Source organism: Podarcis melisellensis, assembly GCF_964234715.1.
Source record: "Podarcis melisellensis genome assembly, chromosome: 2".
NCBI lineage: Eukaryota > Metazoa > Chordata > Lepidosauria > Squamata > Lacertidae > Podarcis > Podarcis melisellensis.
The window spans coordinates 32,320,413-32,341,377 of record NC_138529.1 but is presented as its reverse complement, the minus strand read 5'-3'; the positions used below and the strand labels follow the sequence as shown (position 1 = coordinate 32,341,377).

The 20,965-nt window shown below is 45.0% G+C and overlaps 2 protein-coding genes across 2 annotated transcripts in view; both read left to right on the top strand.

Moving 5' to 3' along the window:
- Window positions 1–20,965, top strand: part of LOC309363459 (polymeric immunoglobulin receptor-like) — a 103,953-nt gene that overhangs the window by 43,151 nt on the left and 39,837 nt on the right. The gene's annotated exons all lie outside the window — the stretch shown is intronic.
- Window positions 12,058–19,444, top strand: LOC309362719 (CMRF35-like molecule 6). Its single transcript, XM_081898445.1, has 5 exons — window positions 12,058–12,201; window positions 13,556–13,885; window positions 15,605–15,683; window positions 16,373–16,530; window positions 17,361–19,444. Exons 1-4 carry the CDS (start codon window positions 12,162–12,164, stop codon window positions 16,527–16,529), a joined length of 606 nt encoding a protein of 201 aa, XP_081754571.1. The 5' UTR covers window positions 12,058–12,161; the 3' UTR covers window position 16,530; window positions 17,361–19,444.

Here is a 20,965-nt window from a genome sequence, read left to right as displayed (position 1 = left end):
ATACAATCTCTGTTGGAGACCTATTGAACACAAGCTGTTCCTGGGTCTCTAGTCTCTCCATCACCTGAGATTTCTCACTGGCGCCAAGGTCCTTATGAAGTAATCCAGTAAGCTAAATAAATGCTACACAGCTGAAATCAATGACAAGAAGCATCCCTTCCCAGCGCAACATCTTTCCTTTGAGTATGGATGAACAAGCAATGCTTACTGTGCCTACCATTGTTTTCATTGGTCAACAAATATATACACGAAAGTATTTAACTATTTATCAGCTTATATTGGACAACTCGGCATCCGAAAACAATAAAGGGGAATTAATAGACAATACCAATTCTGTTTTACAAGAGTTGTGGTGGCAGAACAAGGCGTGCTTTGAATTAGCTAGAAATGGGAAGCTCAGGATGGAGACAGGTTGCTATTGCCCACAAAACAGCAGGTCAAACTCAAAGCACTCTGCTTATTAGGTCTCTGTACCATGAGAGCGGGACGTGGGTGGCGCTGTGGGTTAAACCACAGAGCCTAGGACTTGCCAATCAGAAGGTCGGCAGTTCGAATCCCTGTAACGGGGTGAGCTCCCGTTGCTCGGTCCCTGCTCCTGCCAATCTAGCAGTTCAAAAGCACATCAAAGTGCAAGTAGATAAATAGGTACCGCTCTGGCGGGAAGGTAAGCGGCATTTCCGTGCACTGCTCTGGTTCACCAGAAGTGGCTTAGTCATGCTGGCCACATGACCCGGAAGCTGTACGCCAGCTCCCTCAGCCAATAAAGCAAGATGAGCGCCGCAACACCAGAGTCGGCCACGACTGGACCTAATGGTCAGGGGTCCCTTTACCTTTACCATCAGAGCAGTCAGTAATAAGGGAAGCTGATTTCCAAAATGACCACTAGAGGTCATCATGTGGCAGAAGTTCGCTATGGCCATACATAGACTTTAAAAGCTAGCCTGGAATCTGAACTGTCAGTACTTTGTACAAGGAATTTGAGAGCATAGAGGGAAATTTAGGTTTGATCAATCAATTAAATTGGCTTTAAGTGCTCTGTTGCCCTGGTGCAGCAAACCTGCTTTAAACCCGCCCCCCAGCCCCCCCCATGGCATTTCCTTTTTGTGGTTGCAAAGCAACAAGGGGATGCAATGGAAACTGTGGGCTGAACGAATTATTAACAGGAAGATGTATTAACACTGTAGGCTCATTGTCATGGCAAGTCCCCACAAACAAATCAGAACAAATACTCAATAAAGACAGGCACCAACCCGAATGTAAGCTTTGTGCGAGCAAATTTGGGTGAATTGCCAACAAACAGGTTTTGTGGAGGAACCCTAGACGCAGTCAAGCTAAAAGGCAGCATGAATTTCAGCTGTTTCTGATGGCTCCTGCTTGATATGACTGATTAGTTTCTGTTTGGTTCCTTGGCATGAGAGAAGAACAGGCCTATGAACTCATTCACTAGCCTTCTGGTTCCAGATCCTGAGAATCCTCCTGTACATTAAGGTGTAATGCAACAACAGCAACCTGCTATGTTGCTCGCAAAATGGCTTTTCTAGGATTGCCTAATGAATGGGAATAGGTGGGAGCTATCCAGGGCCTTCGACAGCAAACCTGATCTGCAAAAACCAGCAAGTGAAGCTTTTCACACTGCCCTAGGTGCCAACTCCCTGGGGCCCTGGGTTCCTAAGCACCCACAAAATTCCCCATGAAGAGTCTGGGCACCCACAAATTTAAAGGCACATCAATGGCAGAGGCTTCGATAGTTGGTGCTAGCCAAACAAAACCTTCTCTCTGATGGTTTAGGAGCAGGGATTCAATTCTGAAAAGGGGAGGACTCACTACTTTTGTGTAAATATGCAGGCAGTGCTGCAAACTGTCAGAACGATCAGCACCTTCGAGACAGAAGATGCAAAAGCCAAGCTGAGTTCCATCTGCAGCTAGAGCTTCTCAAAGTCTACATCGGGATGCCTCAAACAATGCACACCTACTGGATCTCGTAAGCTGCTTCTGATGTGCCCCCCCCCCCCGTTTTTTCTTTAGGAATATAGGAAGCTGCTTCCCTGATGACTCAGACTTGTGGTCTACCTAGCTCAGAGAATTGTGAGTCAAGGACCCGCCATCCACATAGGAGTATAATAAGGCACATTATTTTAGGTTAATGGGCAAAATTAGGCCACAACTTTTATTGGTTACAGCCTGTGAGTAGTATTGGCTTAGGCATTGGATGAAACAGAAATACCAGACTCCATCTCGCGCAGCCAGGAGTCATATCAGGGTTCACAACCAATGGGAGGAGCTTGTTGATGCAAATACAGTGGTACCTCGGGTTACATACACTTCAGGTTACAGACTCCGCTAACCCAGAAGTAGTACCTCGGGTTAAGAACTTTACTTCAGGATGAGAACAGAAATCGTGCTCTGGCAGCGCGGCAGCAGCAGGAGGCCCCATTAGCTAAAGTGGTGCTTCAGGTTAAGAACAGTTTCAGGTTATGAATGGACTTCCAGAATGAATTAAGGACTTAACCCGAGGTACCACTGTACAACTGGAAGCTCTCCCCATTAGAACAGACTGGGAGGAGAGTGCTGCCACGGCTGTTTGAATGCAGCTAGCCTCGCCCACCAGCCAGCCCTATTGGACGGCTGGAAGGCTTGGCCGCAGAAGCAGAAGCAATCAGGAGCAGGGAGCCGAGCACGCCTCCCTGCCCCAGCGATAAGGTGTTCCCGCTCACAACCCCTCCCCTGGTGGAGGAGGAGAGGCCTTGTCTATGTACCAAGACTGGCAGAGAGCTGCCTAAAGTTTCACACAGGGAATCTCTCCCAGCCCTACCTGGAGATGCTGGGAACTGAACCTGGGACCTTCTGCAAGCAAAGCAGCAGCTCTCCCTCTGAGCCATGGTCCTTCCTTACAACAGGGCTGAGAAGAACCCTGTGGCCTTCCATAAGATATGGGACTTCAGCAACCATCATCTGCAGCCATTGCGTCCAAGAAGAGCCACGGATCCCGCAGCCTTGACTTAGAATACTGGTAGGCAGCTTGGAGGATGTTTGCCAGACAGAAGGAACCCCCAGAGGAGGAAAGGGCAACAGCATTTCACTCACTCATTCTTGCTGCTATTGTGCAATCGGTGAAATCAGGTCAAGTTTCTTGAGCAGCAGCAGAAAAAGTGCTGGGGGCTGAGTATAAGCAACCCTTAGCTGGATGCTTCTTCGAAGTGCCAATGATCTCATTTGTCAGCAACTGTGCGATCTTGTTTCTAGCTACTAAAGAGGTTTGTCTTCCAGAAGTGTGAAAGCACAGTGGGTGAGCGACTGGGTGAATTGGATTTTCTCTGTCCTGAGTTTGGGCTGCATTCAGGAGGTCCATTTGGTATAAGGAGAATCGTAAAATTGTAGAATTTGAAAGGGGTGATCATCTGGTCCAGGGGTCCCCAAACTAAGACCGCAGGCCAGATAAGGCCTGAGGGACTCGTTTATCTGGCCCATGGCGACTCCCGCTGCCGCCGCCTGCTTTTACCGGCGCTGCGCTGCACGGCTGCCCACTTCCAGGTCGGGGCTTGTGCGCATGCGTTATTTCCGGTGCACATCCGGGTCGGAGAAGGCCCGTGCACATGCACACAAGCTATTTCCGGTGCTCCTCCGACCCGGAAGTGCACCAGAAATAGCGTGTGCACACATGTATGGGCATGCACTCCTCCGGCCCGCCACACAATCGGTGCTGGAGACACCGGCCCAAGGCGCGGTAAGTTGATGACCCCTGATCTAGGCCAACACCCTGAAGAGAAACCTGTATAACTCATTCATTCTTCTGTACCATAGCTCAGTTGGTTAGAGCATGGTGCTGATAAGGCCAAGGTTGCAGGTTCGATGGGACAGCTGCATATTCCTGCATCGCATGGACTAGATGATCCTCAGGATCCTTTCCAGCTCCAGCATTCTATGATTTTGTGACTGATTTACAGTGGTACCTCAGGTTACATACGCTTCAGGTTACAGACTCCGCTAACATAGAAATATTACCTTGGGTTAAGAACCTTGCTTCAGGATGAGAACAGAAATTGTGCTCCGGTGGCGCAGCAGCAGCAGAAGGCCCCATTAGCTAAAGTGGTGCTTCAGGTTAAGAACAGTCTCAGGTTAAGAACAGACCTCCAGAACGAATTAAGTTCTTAACCCAAGGTTCCACTGTATTGCATTTGTATACCACCTTTTGCTAAGGAGCTCAACGTGGCTCACGTGGTTCTCTTCCTCATTTTATCCTCACAACAACCCTGAGGTTTTCATATGGACAATCTTTATTTTTAAAAAAGAAGTCTCTGACAAGTATCAGACATACAACCTGTGTTTAAAAATCTCCAACAGAGTTACAAAACCGCTAACAGGCCTAAGAAAAAGGCCATTAACAAGAATAGCAGGGAATATTTAGAGTTTTCACAGGAAAAAATATACAAATCATTTTATACAATTCTTTATCTTGCAGGTCAGCTGCAGCCATTTCTGGATACGACTGATCTCGCCATCTTTATGCATGCTCTAGGCACTTCAAAATTAGATTAATTACAACATACTTTCCAGGAGATTGCCTTTGAGAAATGTTCATAAACACGGGGGCAAAACAACACTGCTAATGGAAGCCTGGTCTTTTGTCCATACAACAGCAGTATTATATTAGCTGTGCTGGCTCCCCAGTTCTTTGGGGGCTCAGTTATCACCTTTAAATTCCTTAGAAGTTTGAGGCCAGGGGAGTTAAAATACCAGCTCCTCACACATGAATCTTCGTGCCTCCCTCCCTAAGCCAAGCAGAAGCTTCCCAGGCTTTGGAAAGTTGGCCCCAAGTCTCTGACAAGATGCTGGAGCCCTTCTGCCTCCCTCTCAAAGCTGGGACATGCCATTTTGGACCAACCGGGGGTGCAACATACAAGTCTGTATTTCTGCGGTTTAAAACTAAACTAGGTGAACATGCTCCTTTATAACATAGTTTGGCCAAGTTTTGGTTTGTTAAAACTGACCCTCTGATTTAGATCACCTTTTCCATAAATACAGAGCTATGAGGCAGCTTAAACTGACCCAAGTTAATAAAATCTTGTGCCACACACCTCATCCCTCCAGCATTTTCTTACAGCCATCAAACTTTAATCACATTTATAGCCCACATGTCTTCCAGGGAACTCAGGGTAGGTCATCCTATTTTATCATCCCTCAGCCCTGAGAGGTAACTTAAGCCAATGGTGGCTTGGTCCAAGCAGAGAGCTGTAAGAATCTGTCCTGGGCCCATTGTTGTTCAATATCTTTATAAATGACTTTGATGAAGGTCTAAATTTGATGAAGGTTAAACCACAGAGCTTGCCAATCAGAAGGTCAGTGGTTCGAATCCCCGCGACAGGGTGAGCTCCCGTTGTTCGGTCCCAGCTCCTGCCCACCTAGCAGTTTGAAAGCACATCAAAGTGCAAGTAGATAAATAGGTACCACTCCAGCGGGAAGGTAAGCAGCGTTTCCGTGCGCTGCTCTGGTTCGATAGAAGCGGCTTAGTCATGCTGGCCACATGACCCGGAAGCTGTACGCCTGCTCCCTCGGCCATTAAAGCGAGATGAGCGCCGCAACCCCAGAGTCATCCGCGACTGGACCCAATGGTCAGGGGTCCCTTTACCTATTTATTGCTTATGACTTTTGTTATGTTGGTAATTATGTAAATATTGTCATGTTTTAAGCCGCCTTGAGCATTGTTTTAACTATGGAAAGGCGGCATACAAATAAAGATGATGATGATGATGATGAAGGAGGAATTGAGGGGATGCTCATCTAATCTGAAAATGGCAAACAGGGAGGAGCAGCTAATACCACAGAGGACAGAATCGGAATTCAAGAAGACCTTAACAAATTGGAGAAATGGGCCCAAACTAACAAAATGAACTTCTTTAGGGACAAAAGCAAGGTTCCTACACTTAGATAGGAATATCTAGCTGCACAAATATAAGATGTGGGGGGACAACACTTGGCTTGCCCATAGTACAAGTAAAAAGAATCTAGGGGTCTTAATAGACCACAAGCTTAATAGACCACAGACCATAAACATGAGTCAACAATGTGAAGCAGCAGCAAAAAAAAAAGCTAATTGCCCTACCTGGTGGCGAGTCCTGCTGGTGCATACAGCATGTCTAGTCCAAAGTCCAGCAGACAGGAAACACAGATTAGAATCGAACCCAAAGCACAGTCCTGCAGAGACCGTGGAGCATCTGACCCAAAGTCCATCAAAATGGGCAATTGAGCAGACGCAGCACCTCAGCTCTGCTTCCCTTTTATGCTTGGCATGTTGACTGCAGCATCTGGGCTTAATGAGGCATGTGACCCTCACCTGTCCTGAGCCCACTCCAGCTGAGGAATCTCACACCTTTTCCCCAAGCGAATGAGCCCCACCTGGGCTATGAGCTCTTGCCTGCCTCAGCCTCCTAGAGTGTCCCTCCTGCTGCTCCCTTGTTCTGGCCTGAGACCAGTGGCTGGGAGTCTTTTAAACTGTTTGTAAACTGTTTCTAATTGTTTTAATTTAGTGTTTAATGAGGGTGAGGGTTGTTTTACTTGGGGTGGGGGCAGAGCTGGATTTATGTATAGGCTACGTAAGCTGAAGCCTAGGGCCTCTAAATCTAGGGGGCCTCGCCAGCCTGCCCACTCCCCAGTGCCTCAATCTCCCCTCTCCCAAACTAAAAATGCTTTTGCAGTTCATCAGAACTATCCAGCAATATTAAGTTACAGGAAAACTGCTGCTATTAACAGTAACCTTTTTGTTGGTTAATTGTTTCAGCAACTTCCATGCACATGACGTGTGAGGCTAAGTCCCCCCCCCCAAAAAAAGAGTTAAATGATACCGTATTTTTTGCTCTATAGGATGCACCCAACCATAGGACACACCTAGTTTTAGAGGGGGAGAACAAGAAAAAAAATTCTCCCCCTCTTTGCCCAGCACCCCTTCAGCGAAGCTGCAGGAGGTGCTGTGCAGAGAGGGGAAGATTTTTTTTTTCTTGATCACCCCCTCTAAAACAAGGTGCCATTCAAGGTGCGTTCAGTTGCCTTCAGGCAGCTACCTTGGAAACCTGGAGAGTGAGAGGGGTCGGTGCGCACCAACCCCTCTCGCTCTCCAGGCTTCAGTGAAGGCAACCTGAAGCCTCCGGAGCGCTGCAGGAGTTCCCACTGCGCTCTGGAGGCTTCGGGTTCCTTTCAACCTGCTCTTTGGGGCTGGCGGGGGGAAGCCCACCACCAGCCCCAAAGAGCAGGTCGGGGAGCAGCGGAAAGGCACGCAGCCTTCCCACTGCTCCGTGAGCTTCTCGGGGCTGCCGGGGAAGCCCGCCCCCCCAGCCCCAAAGAGCAAAGAAGCCAAGACAGCGAGCAGGATGCATCCCGCTCGCTGTCTTGGCTTCTTTAGCCCCGCGCAGCCTCTCCTGGCTGGAGAGGTTGCGCGTGGCTAAAGAGGCTTCTGCCATAGCTGTGCACAACCTCTCCAGCCAGGAGAGGCTGCGCGCAGCTATGGCTTCTTTAGCGCTGCGCAACTTCTCCAGCAGGGAGAGGCTGCGCTCAGCTATGGCAATACCTCCACCTCCCACGAAAGCCCACAAGAGCCGCGGACCCTTTAAGGAGCGCGCAGCTCCTGCGGGCTTTTCTACGAGGAGGGAGAAGGGACTGACTGGCCGTGTCAGTCCCTTCTCCCTCCTGAGGAAAAGCCTGCAAGAGCCATGCAGAGCTTGTATGCGGCTTTTGGGGGCTTTCCCTGCCCTCCTCCCCCCTGCATTCGCTCCATAAGATGCACACACATTTCCCCTTACTTTTTAGGAGGGGAAAAGTGCATCTCATGGAGCAAAAAATACGGAAACTCATCAGAGGCAGCTAGAGTTGCAAATGGCAACAAAATATCTGTGAAAGAAAGAGGAGCAGGTTTGCTCAAGTGTGTTCCAGGTAGAAATTCTGTTTTGTAATGAAGAGAGAGCAGTCGTTTACTTGCTCTGATTAACAAATAAGAAAGTTTTGAGAATTTACATGTTAGATTAAAATTGATTAATTCATTGAGAAGGGGATTGTAAGAAAAACACTGGGGCCTAATTTGAATAGTAGAGTGCCTGGTATCTGGTATCTGGAAATCATCCTTTATTTCCACACTGTGACTGCAGACCAAATGACTTATCAGGAGAGCTGTGAGATTCAGGTGAGGGTCAGATGCCTTGGTAATCCCAACAGGTATATAACAGGAAGACCATCCTGGCCAGGCCTGCATCCAAGTATAAGCACCAGGGGTTGGGAAGGCCAGGATCATGGAGATCTGGTGGTGTTTTCCCAGTAGCATTTTATACTTTGAGAACGCCCTTTAAAGAAATAAATTATCCTGCATTTAGCATAATACATTGGGTGTAGATACAGGCACGTTAAGTACTTTTATAAATAGAAGAACAATGGGAAAGAAAGGGAACAAATTTGCCGCTTTGGTGTGCCAGGAGAATAATTAAGTGTCTTAATTGTGCGCAGTGACAAATGCATTCCAATAACTTTGTTATGAACTGTTTATCATACAACATGCTGCTGAGAAGCTCTTAACCTGGCAAACTGTTCCTCAATGTTTTCTGCCTGCAAAGGCATCTGCAAATAAAATTGCATTTTATTATGGGTGCTCATCTCCATCCTTTACTTGTCTTGCCTCTCTGTTCTTGCTTGAGTGCCAAACTGCTGATTGTAACCTCCTTGGGTCAGGGAACTATCATTTGTGCTTATGCATTTGTGCAGCCAGTGCTCTAGAAACAAATAGTAGGATTATAAACCCCATTGATCTCAAGGGGAGAGATTGCAGCACACATCCAACTCTCCCATTTTAAATAAATGCGCTTAAATGCACTTGACTGTTGCCATATCCAGTCTAATAATGGCAAATGGGCTAAGCAGAACCCCTAATGATATTTCCTGCATTATTTCTTTGCAAATTGCAATTTGGTTCAAAACCATAGTGCTTCTCAGCAGGCATGAGACGTATTTGCATGAGCCGAGTTTTCCTTTATTTTAAAAAATGTGGCTCCTTGTATTACACACTCTGCTCTGCTGTCCATCCCTTTATCTTCCCACAATTCTTATTGCACTTGAGAGCTCCTATCCAGTAGTGTCACAAAGGATGCATGTCCCTGCGTGCGTGCGCTCGGAGATGTTTCCTTAACGTCCTTCCAAATTTCTGCATGAAGTCTAATTGCATCGCCTTCAAGCAACGTTCTGAGCACTGACCCAAATAGTTTTACGCATTTTATTTCCACCAGATGAACAGCCATTTCAGTGATTAGCATGATGCTTAAGCAGGAGCTGCCCCCCCTCCAAATCTAAAGATTCCTTTTCTCCAAAAGAAAAAAGGGGAAAAAATTGAAAAACCCAGACTGCAATTCATGTTGGTTAAGACATGTGTCCTTTGGTGACATTGAGCTGGGTTCAACAATGAAGAGGACGTCAGTTTACAGCTGTTTTGACGGTATAATATGATTCCAAAAAGCAGAGGCAGAAGGGAATCAGCAGGTATCATATTCAGGCTGTAAATTAAGGCAGGGGCGACTAATCTGAGTCTCACAGGATATTGCTGGACTTCAATGTCCATCATCCTATACCATGGGCCCCATTGACTGGGGCTGATGGGAGACATGGGCGTAGCTAGGATTTTTGTTGGGGGGGGCACCCAAAGTTGTTTAGCTTTGCTCTCTTCTTTAAGGAAATCAGGGGATAAATTCAATTCAGTTCACATTTAAAGATGAATCTATCAAATTTGCACTTCCCCCAAACAATATGAGTTCCCATACGCAGGCATCCTTCAAAATTCACACATCTGTGAATGTTGCAATGCAGTTCTCTGATCAAACAATGTTTACTGAAGCACATATATTAAGGGCAAGTGTGCGGGGGAAATTAAAATATTAGTGAAAAGGGCACAGTAAATATATTCTATTAGGGTAAATTGTTTGAAAGCATCTGAACGTTAGTTAAAATTGCATACAAAAATGTTTATTAGGAGAAACTCACACTGAAAGGATTAATTTCCACCAAATTTTCCTTAAAAAGAAGTGGTGACTTGCTGCAGAAATGTGGAGAACTGAATTTAAGTGAAGAGGTTATTATAGAGGTATGTAACATGATGCATGGTGTGAAGAAAGCAGATAGAGAAAAGATTTTTCTCCCTCTCATATACTACTCGAACCCAGGGTCACTTGGTGAATCTGAATGTATGACACAGGACAAAGAAAAGAAACCATTTCTTTTCACCCTGCATAGTTAAAATATTCAATTTGCTCCAGGAAGAAGCAGTGATGGCCACCAATGGGTGTCTTTAAGAGAGGAATAAGCAAATGCATGGAGGATAAGACTGTCAATGGCTGCTAGCTATGATGGTTATGTTCCACCTCCACTGTCACAGGCAGTACTGTATATCCCTGAAGACCAGTGGGATGGGAACCATGAGAAGAGTGCTGTTGTGTTCAGTGTGGTGTTCAGAGCCAGTGTGGTGTAGTGGTTAAGAGCGGTAGTCTCATAATCTGGTGAACCAGGTTCGCGTCTCCGCTCCTCCACATGCAGCTGCTGGGTGACCTTGGGCCAGTCACACTTCTTTGAAGTCTCTCAGCCCCACTCACCTCACAGAGTGTTTGTTGTGGGGGAGGAAGGGAAAGGAGAATGTTAGCCGCTTTGAGACTCCTTCGGGTAGTGGTAAAGTGGGATATCAAATCCAAACTCCTCCTCCTCCACTTCTTCTTCTTCTTCTTCTTCTTCTTCTTCTTCTTCTTCTTCTTCTTCTTCTTCTTCTTCTTCTTCTTCTTCTTCTTCTTCTTCTTCTTCTTCTTCTTCTTGTCTTGCTGGCATACCTTCTACAGGCATCTGGCTGAAACAAGAGAGAAAAGGGAGATTCTGGGCAAGATTCTTAGGCAAGGTGGGTGAGGAAAAGCTGAAATGCTTCCATGCAGGCTGCAGAATTACAGCCAGGAGACAGAAGGATGCTGGACTAGAAAGACTTTTGGCTTGATCCAGCTCTTCCCATGTTAGGCTGCCAGGATAGGAACATTGTGTACCTTCACCAGGGCATTTGACATCCCTCTGCAAGAAATCCTCAGGCTGCTCCTGCTCACTTGAAGGATAGGGAAGTTCCCACGCCAGGACTTTTTTTCAGCTGGAACTCACCTGAACTCAGTTCCAGCATCTGTCAGGTGGGTCCCATTGCCATTATAAGAGGTGTTCATGTGAGTTCTGGCATCTCTTTCTAGAGAAAAATAGCACTGCCCCACACGGTATCAATGACCCAGCTTGCTAGAGGGATACTTGTGTTGGAGGCATTCTGGGAGAACCCTAGTTTGTCCCTGACTCTGCAGCAGCGAACTGGGCTGCCATCTGATGATGCTGGCCTGCCCAGCCATTTTAGGCTTCCATGGCATGGTCCAGTTGCTGGCTCCGTTTAGTCTGGAAATGTGCTGGTGGACCTCCAAGCTTCAACAAATGTGAAGTGCTGTGGTACATACAAGTAGCATGATCAAGATCAAGACATCCTGCAGATACAGTTAGAGAGTTACTGTTGATAATGCAAGCATCCTGAAACATGGGAAGCTGCCTTAGATGGAGTCAAAATAAGCTGTAAGACCCACATATATGAAAATATAAAGTACTCCAAAGAACAAACATACTGAAAAGGACAATCAACAACAATACAAAAAGGACAATGAACTATAGATTTGATTTGACCATTGAGACTTTTTCAAAGATGTCCACTTAGCCCTAAGTTCTTGAGAAAGGATATTAACCCAGAATGACGCTTCGTGCATCTGATAAAGTGGATCGTGGTCCACAAAAGTTCACTGTGGTTTATTGGGTTTGTTGCAGCAGACGGTTATGGCTACTACCCCTCTGAGAACTTTAAAAATCTGGGTACTTCTCCATTCTTACTATGACATTGCAGGGCCTCACGCCTCTCCTTCATAGGAGATTAATCATCATGTATTTTCATAAATTGAGCAAGACCTGGTGAGTTCTCCTCCCCTTAGTGAAAAACCACCTTCTTTGACAAGGCAGGAGAGAAATGCCACAGACGACTAGACAGCAGGATTGGCGTTGAGAGATGCAATTAAAACAAGCTCCCAGAAGCTGAAAAACTAATTTTCCCCCTGCGAAATAACTTACCTGAACAGAGGACAAGGACAATGGAACTGCTTCGTGGTCTGATTTGGACTTTTTTCCAAGGTGAGAACTAGAGGTGTGGAATAAGTTGGGCTTTCCACTGGGTGCATTCTGCTGGGGAAGATGCAGGCTCAGGAATCCCCATCTTTCCTCCCCCCCAACCTCATTCTTTTGGTCAATGATAAAAATCTTGAAATCAAGGCTTGCGCAGAAATCTGCGGAGCTCAAGAACCAAGGATAAAATGCTTGCTCTTGAGCTTTCCACCCCAGAAATAAGCAATCAGAGATACTTGCATAATTGAAAAAGTGATTAGTATGGGGATTTTAAATGTTTGTTTGTTTAATGGATTTATATCCCACCTTTTTCTCCAAGGAGCTCAATGTGGTGTAGATGGTCCCCCCCATTTAATCAGCACAACAACCTTATGAGGCAAAATGAGGTAGGCTAGGCTCAGAGGCAATGACTGGTCCAAGGTCATCCCGTGAGCTTCATGGCTGAATGGGAATTTGAGCATGAGAATGGGCCATTTCTGTGGTAGCTCCCCATTTGTAGAAAGCTCTCCCCAGGGGCTTGTCTGGCACCCTCATTGCATATCTTTAAGCACCAAAAGAAAGCCTCTCCCAGGCCTTTGGCTACTTAATCCATCTATGAACTTTTAAACATGTGGACGCATGGGTGGGTTGCTTTGTTTGTTAACACATTATGTATTTCTCTGTTTTTATGCTGTTTTATGCCCTGTTGTCCTCAGATGAAGGGAGGTATATACCGGTAAATTCGATATACAGTGGTACCTTGCTTTTCGAACGTAATCGTTCTGGAAGACCGTTCAAGTTCCGAAACATTCAAAAACTGAAAACTCAGTACGGAAGCCTCAAAACAGAAAACTCAATATGGAAGCCACATTTCATGTTTGACTTCTGAGGCCCGTTCAAAAACTGAAGCACTTACTTCCAGGTTTACAGCGTTTGCAAACCGAAACGTTTGTCAATGAACACATTCGAAAACCGAGGTGCCACTGTATAAAATCATAAAAGAACATAGTCTCCAGCTTATTGTGTTCAGTCACATTCACACCATATATTTACAGCACTCTTATACCACTTGATGATTTATGGAGAATGCCATGAAATGTGGTTTGTTAAGGGTGCTGACCTCACATACCTACAGTTCCCAGCACCCTTAGCAAACTATAGTTCCCAGGGTTCTCCATGAAAAGAGTGTTATAAATGTGTGGTTGATGTAACTGAAGCCTTAGCAATATTCAGGATGGTTCCCCCTAAAGCATAACCATTAAAGCAACAGATTTTGAGGCAGGCAATATGGCTCCATCCATTTTGGAACAGACATTTTTGTGTGTAATAGCTCTGAATATGCTTAACTTCTGAGTGAAAAGTATTTCTTTTCTCTTTTTCGCAGTTTGTTGGACACTGGAAGGCCCTGAAATAGTCACTGCACCTCTTGGTGGCTCACTGTCTGTCCAGTGTAAATATGGAAAGGAGGATGAAAAGTCTGTCAAATACTGGTGCAAAGAAGAAGGTTTGACCCTCTGTTCTAGTAGCCACACTGTCCGTACAACTAGGATGGAGGAAGAGGGGATGAATGACAGAATGTCCATTAAAGACAACCACACATTCCATAAATTCACTGTGACCATGGAAAACCTCACTAATGAAGATGCCGGGACATATATCTGTGGGGTAGAGAGAGCCTATAACATCTGGCACCCAGTGGAAGTTATCATTACAGGTACACTTCCCCACTGCTGCATTTACTCTTATAGGGAGAGGGCCATTGTGTCTACAAAAGAAGCTCATGCACTCCAGGAGAGCCATTCCTTCCATGAGGCAGGGGGAGGCATCTGCCTCAGGTTGCAGATAATGAGGGGAGGGAAGTGGCTAGAAATGTGTGCCAGCTTGGTGCCCAAGGATGCAGTGGAAGATGCTGTTCCGTCACCAGGGCTACAAGTCTGGTCAGATTTTGTGCATAGAATGTGGAATGCGCCATCTTGTCCTTCACCTCGGGCGGAAAAATGGCTTGGGCCACTCCAGACTCTAGCTTCCTAAAGCTGGAATTGTGTGATGGTTTGATACGGGTTGAACTCAGAACCTTGAGAACGGCACTTTTCTTTCTAAACGAGAGCATGCTTCTGGCCCTTGAGAGCTACAGGGATAGATTTGAAGGTGTGTGGGTAATGGTGGTGACATCTCAGAAGTGGGGAGAGTAGCAGGCCTTGGAAGAATCCATAGGAATCTAGGACTATCGGCTTGACTAGCAAAAGCAAAGTCAATCCCACCAAGTATGTGGGGTGTGTATATTGGTTGAAGCATGCAGTCTTTCTGGCGAACAATTTCATTTGCTTTGACCCATCATTTTACGCAGGCAGGTTCAACTGCTGTCAATGTTTTGATCACTTAGGCCAAGCCTTTTTTATTTTCCAAGACATTTGATAGGTGACCGGAGCTTATGGTTTTTATCGACTGCTCTTTCCGGTTTTGTATGATCTGAGGGCTGGATTCAGCTAAATAGCTGTTCTAGTGGGAGCCAGCACAACAAGTCCCACTACTACAACAGGGCTTTCCTCCCTCCCCTCCCCATGCCACCCTCCTCCATGACCCCCTCCACATCACCCCTGGGGTCAGTAGAGGGTGGGTCACCCCATCAGTCAAGCAGACATGCTTGCATTGGTGTATCAGTCTCCTTAAACTCTACCTTGGGCTTCACCCTAAGGCTTGATTTTACTGCTGGTAAGCTTTTAAATGCAAAGGGTTTATTTGTAAACTGCTTTCAATATTACTGGGATTTGTAAACTACTTCGAATACTATTTTATAACAGGAAAGCAGTATGTTGTTGTTTAGTCGTTTAGTCGTGTCTGACTCTTCGTGACCCCATGGACCAGAGCACGCCCGGCACTCCTGTCTTCCACTGCCTCCCGCAGTTTGGTCAAACTCATGCTGGTAGCTTCGAGAACACTGTCCAACCATCTTGTTCTTTGTCGTCCCCTTCTCCTTGTGCCCTCCATCTTTCCCAGCATCAGGGTCTTTTCCAGGAGTCTTCTCTTCTCATGAGGTGGCCAAAGTATTGGAGTCTCAGCTTCTAACCTTCCAGTGAGAACTCAGGACTGATTTCCTTCAGAATGGAGAGGTTTGATCTTCTTGCAGTCCATCAGACTCTCAAGAGTCTCCTCCAGCACCAGGAAAGCAGTATATGAATGTTTAAATGACACACATGCAACTTTTGCAGGTTTGCCACAAGCTCTGATGGATCAGGGCACAGGTCTAGCATTCAGTTGCCTCTTCCTTTAGTGTTTTCCTTTTATTTCATATTGCATGGCTGGCTCTAAGTAGCATCAACTTGCAAACCATTTGAACCCACACCAAAATCTCCTGTTAAAAAAATAAATCTGAAAAGATGAATAAATTCCCTAGGTTAGGATTTGACTGTGCATGTTTTTCACCCCCCTGCAGATTCTGTTCCTTCAACCCATTTTGGACGCATGGAACAAGCAACAGAAGAGCCAGCTGTATCTCCCGTAGATCCTGAAAGGTGCCATACCCCTTTACCCACCGTATGTTCCAGGGAGGACTTCCAATGTAGCCTATTATAATAGCTGGGTGCCAAGTCCAGCTGAATGCCAAGTCTAATTGTAGTGAAGAGCCAGGGGCCATCTTTCCCACCCATGGCAAAAATGTTATGCATATTCATTCATTCTGCTTCTAATCTACCTTTCTTTTTCTTTTCTTTTTTATCTGCCAGCATCTATCTCTTTTTTCTTAATATTACAAATTTTTAAAATTTACAAACACCAAATTCAAAATCCATATTCATTTTCTAACATAAGCCTATTACATAGATTACCTAAATTAAAATATATCTAATTGCTCTAAGCTTCCCGTTGTAAATACATTGCAATTAACAAATTATATTATAAATGATATTATAGATTCCCATATACCCCTCACTCCCCTTCACCCATGTGTGATCTCAATATTTTACTTCTTCCATCTTGTTGTGTTGTTTCTAATCTACCTTTCTACGACAACAAAAAGCCTCAAGGCAAGATAGAAATAAAATTAATGCACATTTAATTCATGTTCATACTGCTTGCATGTGTCATTATGGCAGTGAAAAGAAAGAAAGAAAGAAAGAAAGAAAGAAAGAAAGAAAGAAAGAAAGAAAGAAAGAAAGAAAGAAAGAAAGAAAGAAAGAAACTAGTGGAACATTTCTCTCTTTAGAACCCAGCCTAGCAACACTGATTTCCTGCTCCTGGTCATGTGGAAAATCCCCGTCTTCCTAGCTATGATGGCCGCCGTGGTTTGGGTGCATGTATGGTACAGAAAGACCAGAGGAAGCTCCAACCCCAAGGCTCCAGAGACTGAAGAAGAGCTTTAAGGTATCCCATCTAAGGGTAACCAACTCTCACTGATGACTCAGTCGTGTCATTAATTTCCAGATTTCCAGGGATGTTGTGAGAAAGTGAGAAGGTGGGAGGTCTACCTGGTAGTTGTATACTTTGGCCCTGCCAACACTGATACCCAAGAGATAATTTACATGCCAAATATAGAAAATCCAGGATCCTATTAAGAAACTAGTAAGGCCTTTGCTGCTGCAGTTAACAAAATTTATTTTTCCCTATTCCTCCTCTCAGTACTTGGCCAATGTGGGTTTTTTTATTATCCTAAATCAAGTCAGGTTACTCACACTCCAAAGGCATCTTTCATAAATTATTGCACAGCCCAAATCCATGTTTTCCAGATGCTGCAGAGAAATGTTGCTGATTGCAGATCCCTGGCAAATTACTAGCACAACACACCAAAGGTGACCACATGTGTTAGACAAGCATGTGCAGGTGTGATGTGTTTACAAAGCACATGTAAAATGTTTTGCATTTTGCCTGAAAAATGTATGGAACAGCCTGGAGCGTTGGGTGGTTTTATACCACCAAGCTCTGCTTTCTTCTGATATTATTTCCTACCTAATTATCCAGAGTCAAAACCAGATAGTAGTCCCACAAATAACTTCTATGTTGTTCCTCCTTCAAACTAATTTTAACCCCCGATTTTTTTCTGTACGAACAAGAGGTTTTTCTTGGGATAAGCAATGACACCAAGTCCAAGATAAGAAAGAGGAACCCAACAAAACACCACAGCTCAGGTGCTGCTACTTTAATGTGGAATCTTTTCTTGTTGCTTTTCTGTAGCTGATGAACCATCTCTTTCTTAGCCTAGGAGTCGACCAAGGCATGAGCGCCATCTCCCATTTCCATGCACAGAAATTCAGTGACCACCTGCAAGAGGAAGCTTTCTTCTCATTTCTCAAAGCAGAAGGCTTTGCCCTAAAGCGCACTATGGAACCATGACCTCTTGGTTGTTTCAGAACCATCAGAAACTTGTGAGGTGGAGGAGCAGGAGAGAACACTCTCTACAGCAGTCCCATCATTGTGAACTCCTTTTCCCACAGCTGTGTCTTGAGCCTTCACTGTACAGTTTCCACTGAACGCTGAGGTTGCACCTCTTTATCCAAGCCTTTGATACTTGACGTGTCTATTTTTTTAGGAGCCACCCAATTCTTGCAATTTGTTTTTAACTGTCTTCAAGGTTGTGTTTTAAACTGAGACCCTCTCTAGGACCTTAGCACGAGGGGCAAGTAATAAACCAAAGCAATCAGAACAATACGAGAGGAAAGCAAAGCCTCAGCTCATCGTAATTCTCCTTCATCAAACATGGGCAAAAGCATACTAAAATATTGAATAGCTTGGCTGGCCTGCTGATTGACCACGGGGCCAGCTCAGCTCTAAGCTGTCCCTGTTTTAGGCAAGCCTGCCTTTTGCTCAAGGAAGCTGTGCCAGCCACACAGAATGCCATCCAGCTGGCACTCCTTACTTGGTTCTGAGAGTCAAGCCAGATCATCTGGCTGCCCTAACACTCTTCCCCGGTGTCTCACAGCCCAGCTTCCAACACTTTCTGCCCAGTCAGAAGAGGATGGATTTGCGTCGTTGATACACCCAGACCCAGTGTCTGCTCCTCGAGGCCCTGCAAATCGCCCTCACCTGGTGACACGGGCGTATCCAGTATTTATTGGGGGGGGGCAGGCAGAACCTCAGTTTGCTATGTATTTTTTTATTGATGGGGGGCAGCTGCCCCTCCCTGCCCCCTCCCCTTGGTGAGCTGCTGCTCAGGCAGAGGGACCTCCTGCAAATTTACAACAGAGTCTGTCATGACCGGACCAAATGGTATGGGGTCCCTTTACCTTTTACTATGTTCTTTTAAGATTTTATACAGTAGTACCTCAGTTTTCGAACATATCTGTTGACAAACATTTTGGTTTTCGAACACCGTAAACCTGGAAGTAAGTGCTTCAGTTGTCAAATGGGCCTCAGAAGTCAAACATAAAATGTGGCTTCCCTATTGAGTTTTCTGTTTTGAGGCTTCCATACTGAGCCTTCAGTTTTCGAACGTTTTGGAGCGCCACAACCCCAGAGTCAGCCACGACTGGACCTAATGGTCAGGGGTCCCTTTACTTTTACCTTATAGAAACATTGTCAATGCATTTTAGCATTACCAGCCAGGAAGGCCGTTTGCTGCTGCATTAACAGTATTTATTTGCCCATTCTTCTTTGTCCAGACTAAATCCTTTATAGCCTATCAAAGCATCAACTGATTTGCAAAAGGTATTCTTCAATTTCAAGGTTGATCCTGGAGCTCTTTTGCCTTCTGGTGTTCCTTCCAAAAATGTGTTATGAGTTTCTTTAATAAATGTGTATGGATTTAAAACACACACACACTACACCAAAATTCCTCAGACATCTTTCCTTTCTTCAGCTATTGGCCCAGAGACTATCATCTATACAGAACAGGATCCATACCTGTATGCGTATGGGGCACCATGCAAAGAGATGTCTGGTCCTTGTTTGCTTCTGGGATGGTTGGGAGGAGGGTGGGAGAGACGTAAATGAAGTTGTGAAAGAGGTCAAATTTGTAAAATTTGGCATATGCCCAGTGACTAAAGCCTTACTCATTACAAAAAATAATCTCTATGGAATGGTGTTTTTTGCAGTGAAAATGCATAAAAGGGAACTTGCCATGAGGTGTGTGGGAGGCTAAAATAAAGAAGTGCAATTCCTGCAATGTCATGCGGTATCAGTAGTTCAAAGCTATAGACAGGCAAGACCACTTTAGACTGGGGAAATCTTCTCACTGAAGGAGCTTGAACTTTGCAACTCACATCAGCCAGAAACATCTGGACATTTGTTGACAGTGGCAAGAGTTATCATAGCTAGGAAGTGGAAGGGGCAAGCTGAATATGAAATGGAGGAATGGTACAGGCAAGTGTGGCAATTAATGATAAAGTGATGTGTGATATTAAAGTAAGAAGGGGAATGTGGAAGAGAAATTATGTTGAGGAAATATGGAAAATATTTGTGGAATTCGTATTGTTAAAACAGAAAGGGGTCAAACCATCTCAAGAAGTGTTGAATTTTTGGAAAGTTGGATAATTATGATAAATAATGGTCTTGGAGTGGGGAGCATGTTTTTTATTGTATTATTAATACTTTTAGAAATAATAATAATTTGAAAAAAACACATTTGGACATTCAGACACAACAGAACCAATACATATGAAAAGCTGAAGTTTGCTAAAAAAATTTTTTAGCTATGTGTGCATAACCTCTAAGCCAAGAGTAGCCAACCTAGTTACCTCCAGAAGTTGTTGGACTCCAACTCCCATCAGCACCAGCCAGCATGGCCACTGGTCAGGGATGATGGGAGTTGTAGTCCATCAACATCTGGAGGCCTATTTAAGATCTTCCAGTAGCACATGAAAGGACAGGTGAGCTCAGAGATGTTTCTGAAAGAGAATATTCTTATAGCCACAAAGGCTGAAAAATCCAGATTTCACTTTCTTGGTCAACAGAAATCACACACTCGGCACTAAACTTGTGTAGTTAGAAGCATACAGAGCCGTCTAGTGGTGGTATAATAGATTTGCAATCAAAGTTAACATGGACTGAAGGGTAAATTCTAGACACTGAAAATTGTGGGATGAACAAATGATTAAAGGGAGGGGTGTGCGTAAACTCAGGGTGAACACTCATTGTTGTGTAATAACCACCCTGTAAATCAATCAGAAAGAATAGTCAGTTAAGACTGAACATCATCTAACTACAGTGGTACCTTGGGTTAAGAACTTAATTCGTTCCGGAGGTCTGTTCTTAACCTGAAACTGTTCTTAACCTGAGGTACCACTTTAGCTAATGGGGCCTCCCACTGCCGCTGAGCAAAGTTCTTAACCCGAGGTACTATTTCTGGGTTAGCGGAGTCTGTAACCTGAAGCATCTGTAACCCGAGGTACCACTGTACCAGATAAGCTTTGTGCATGAACAAATGGATGAACAGCATGTCTGAAGATGCCCTGCAAAGAATAGAAGAGAGATAGGAAGTTTGGTAAGAAAGTTAGTACAGATACAAAGGGGAGGGGGAGAGAGAAAGAATAACAAAGAGTCTTGTGGCACCTTAAAAACTAACAGTGAATTGTGTGATTATCATATATGTACTTTCTGTATCTTATTTACTTCTGACCTCACTGTTTACAGTTCCCATATGCATATATACTTCCAGCTGAGTCTATGTTCTTGCAGCTTCATGCATCTGGCGAGGTGAACTGCAGTCCACAGAAGCTTGCACTGTGGTAAATTGGTTAGGTTCGTATTAAGCTAAATCGTTGCACTAGCAGAAACCAGTGCAATGATTCCCCTTAGCAGTGGCGTAGCGGCTGCCCCAGGTGCAAAATTGTATGGGGTGCAAACTTTCAACGCCTGGTGCTGCCTC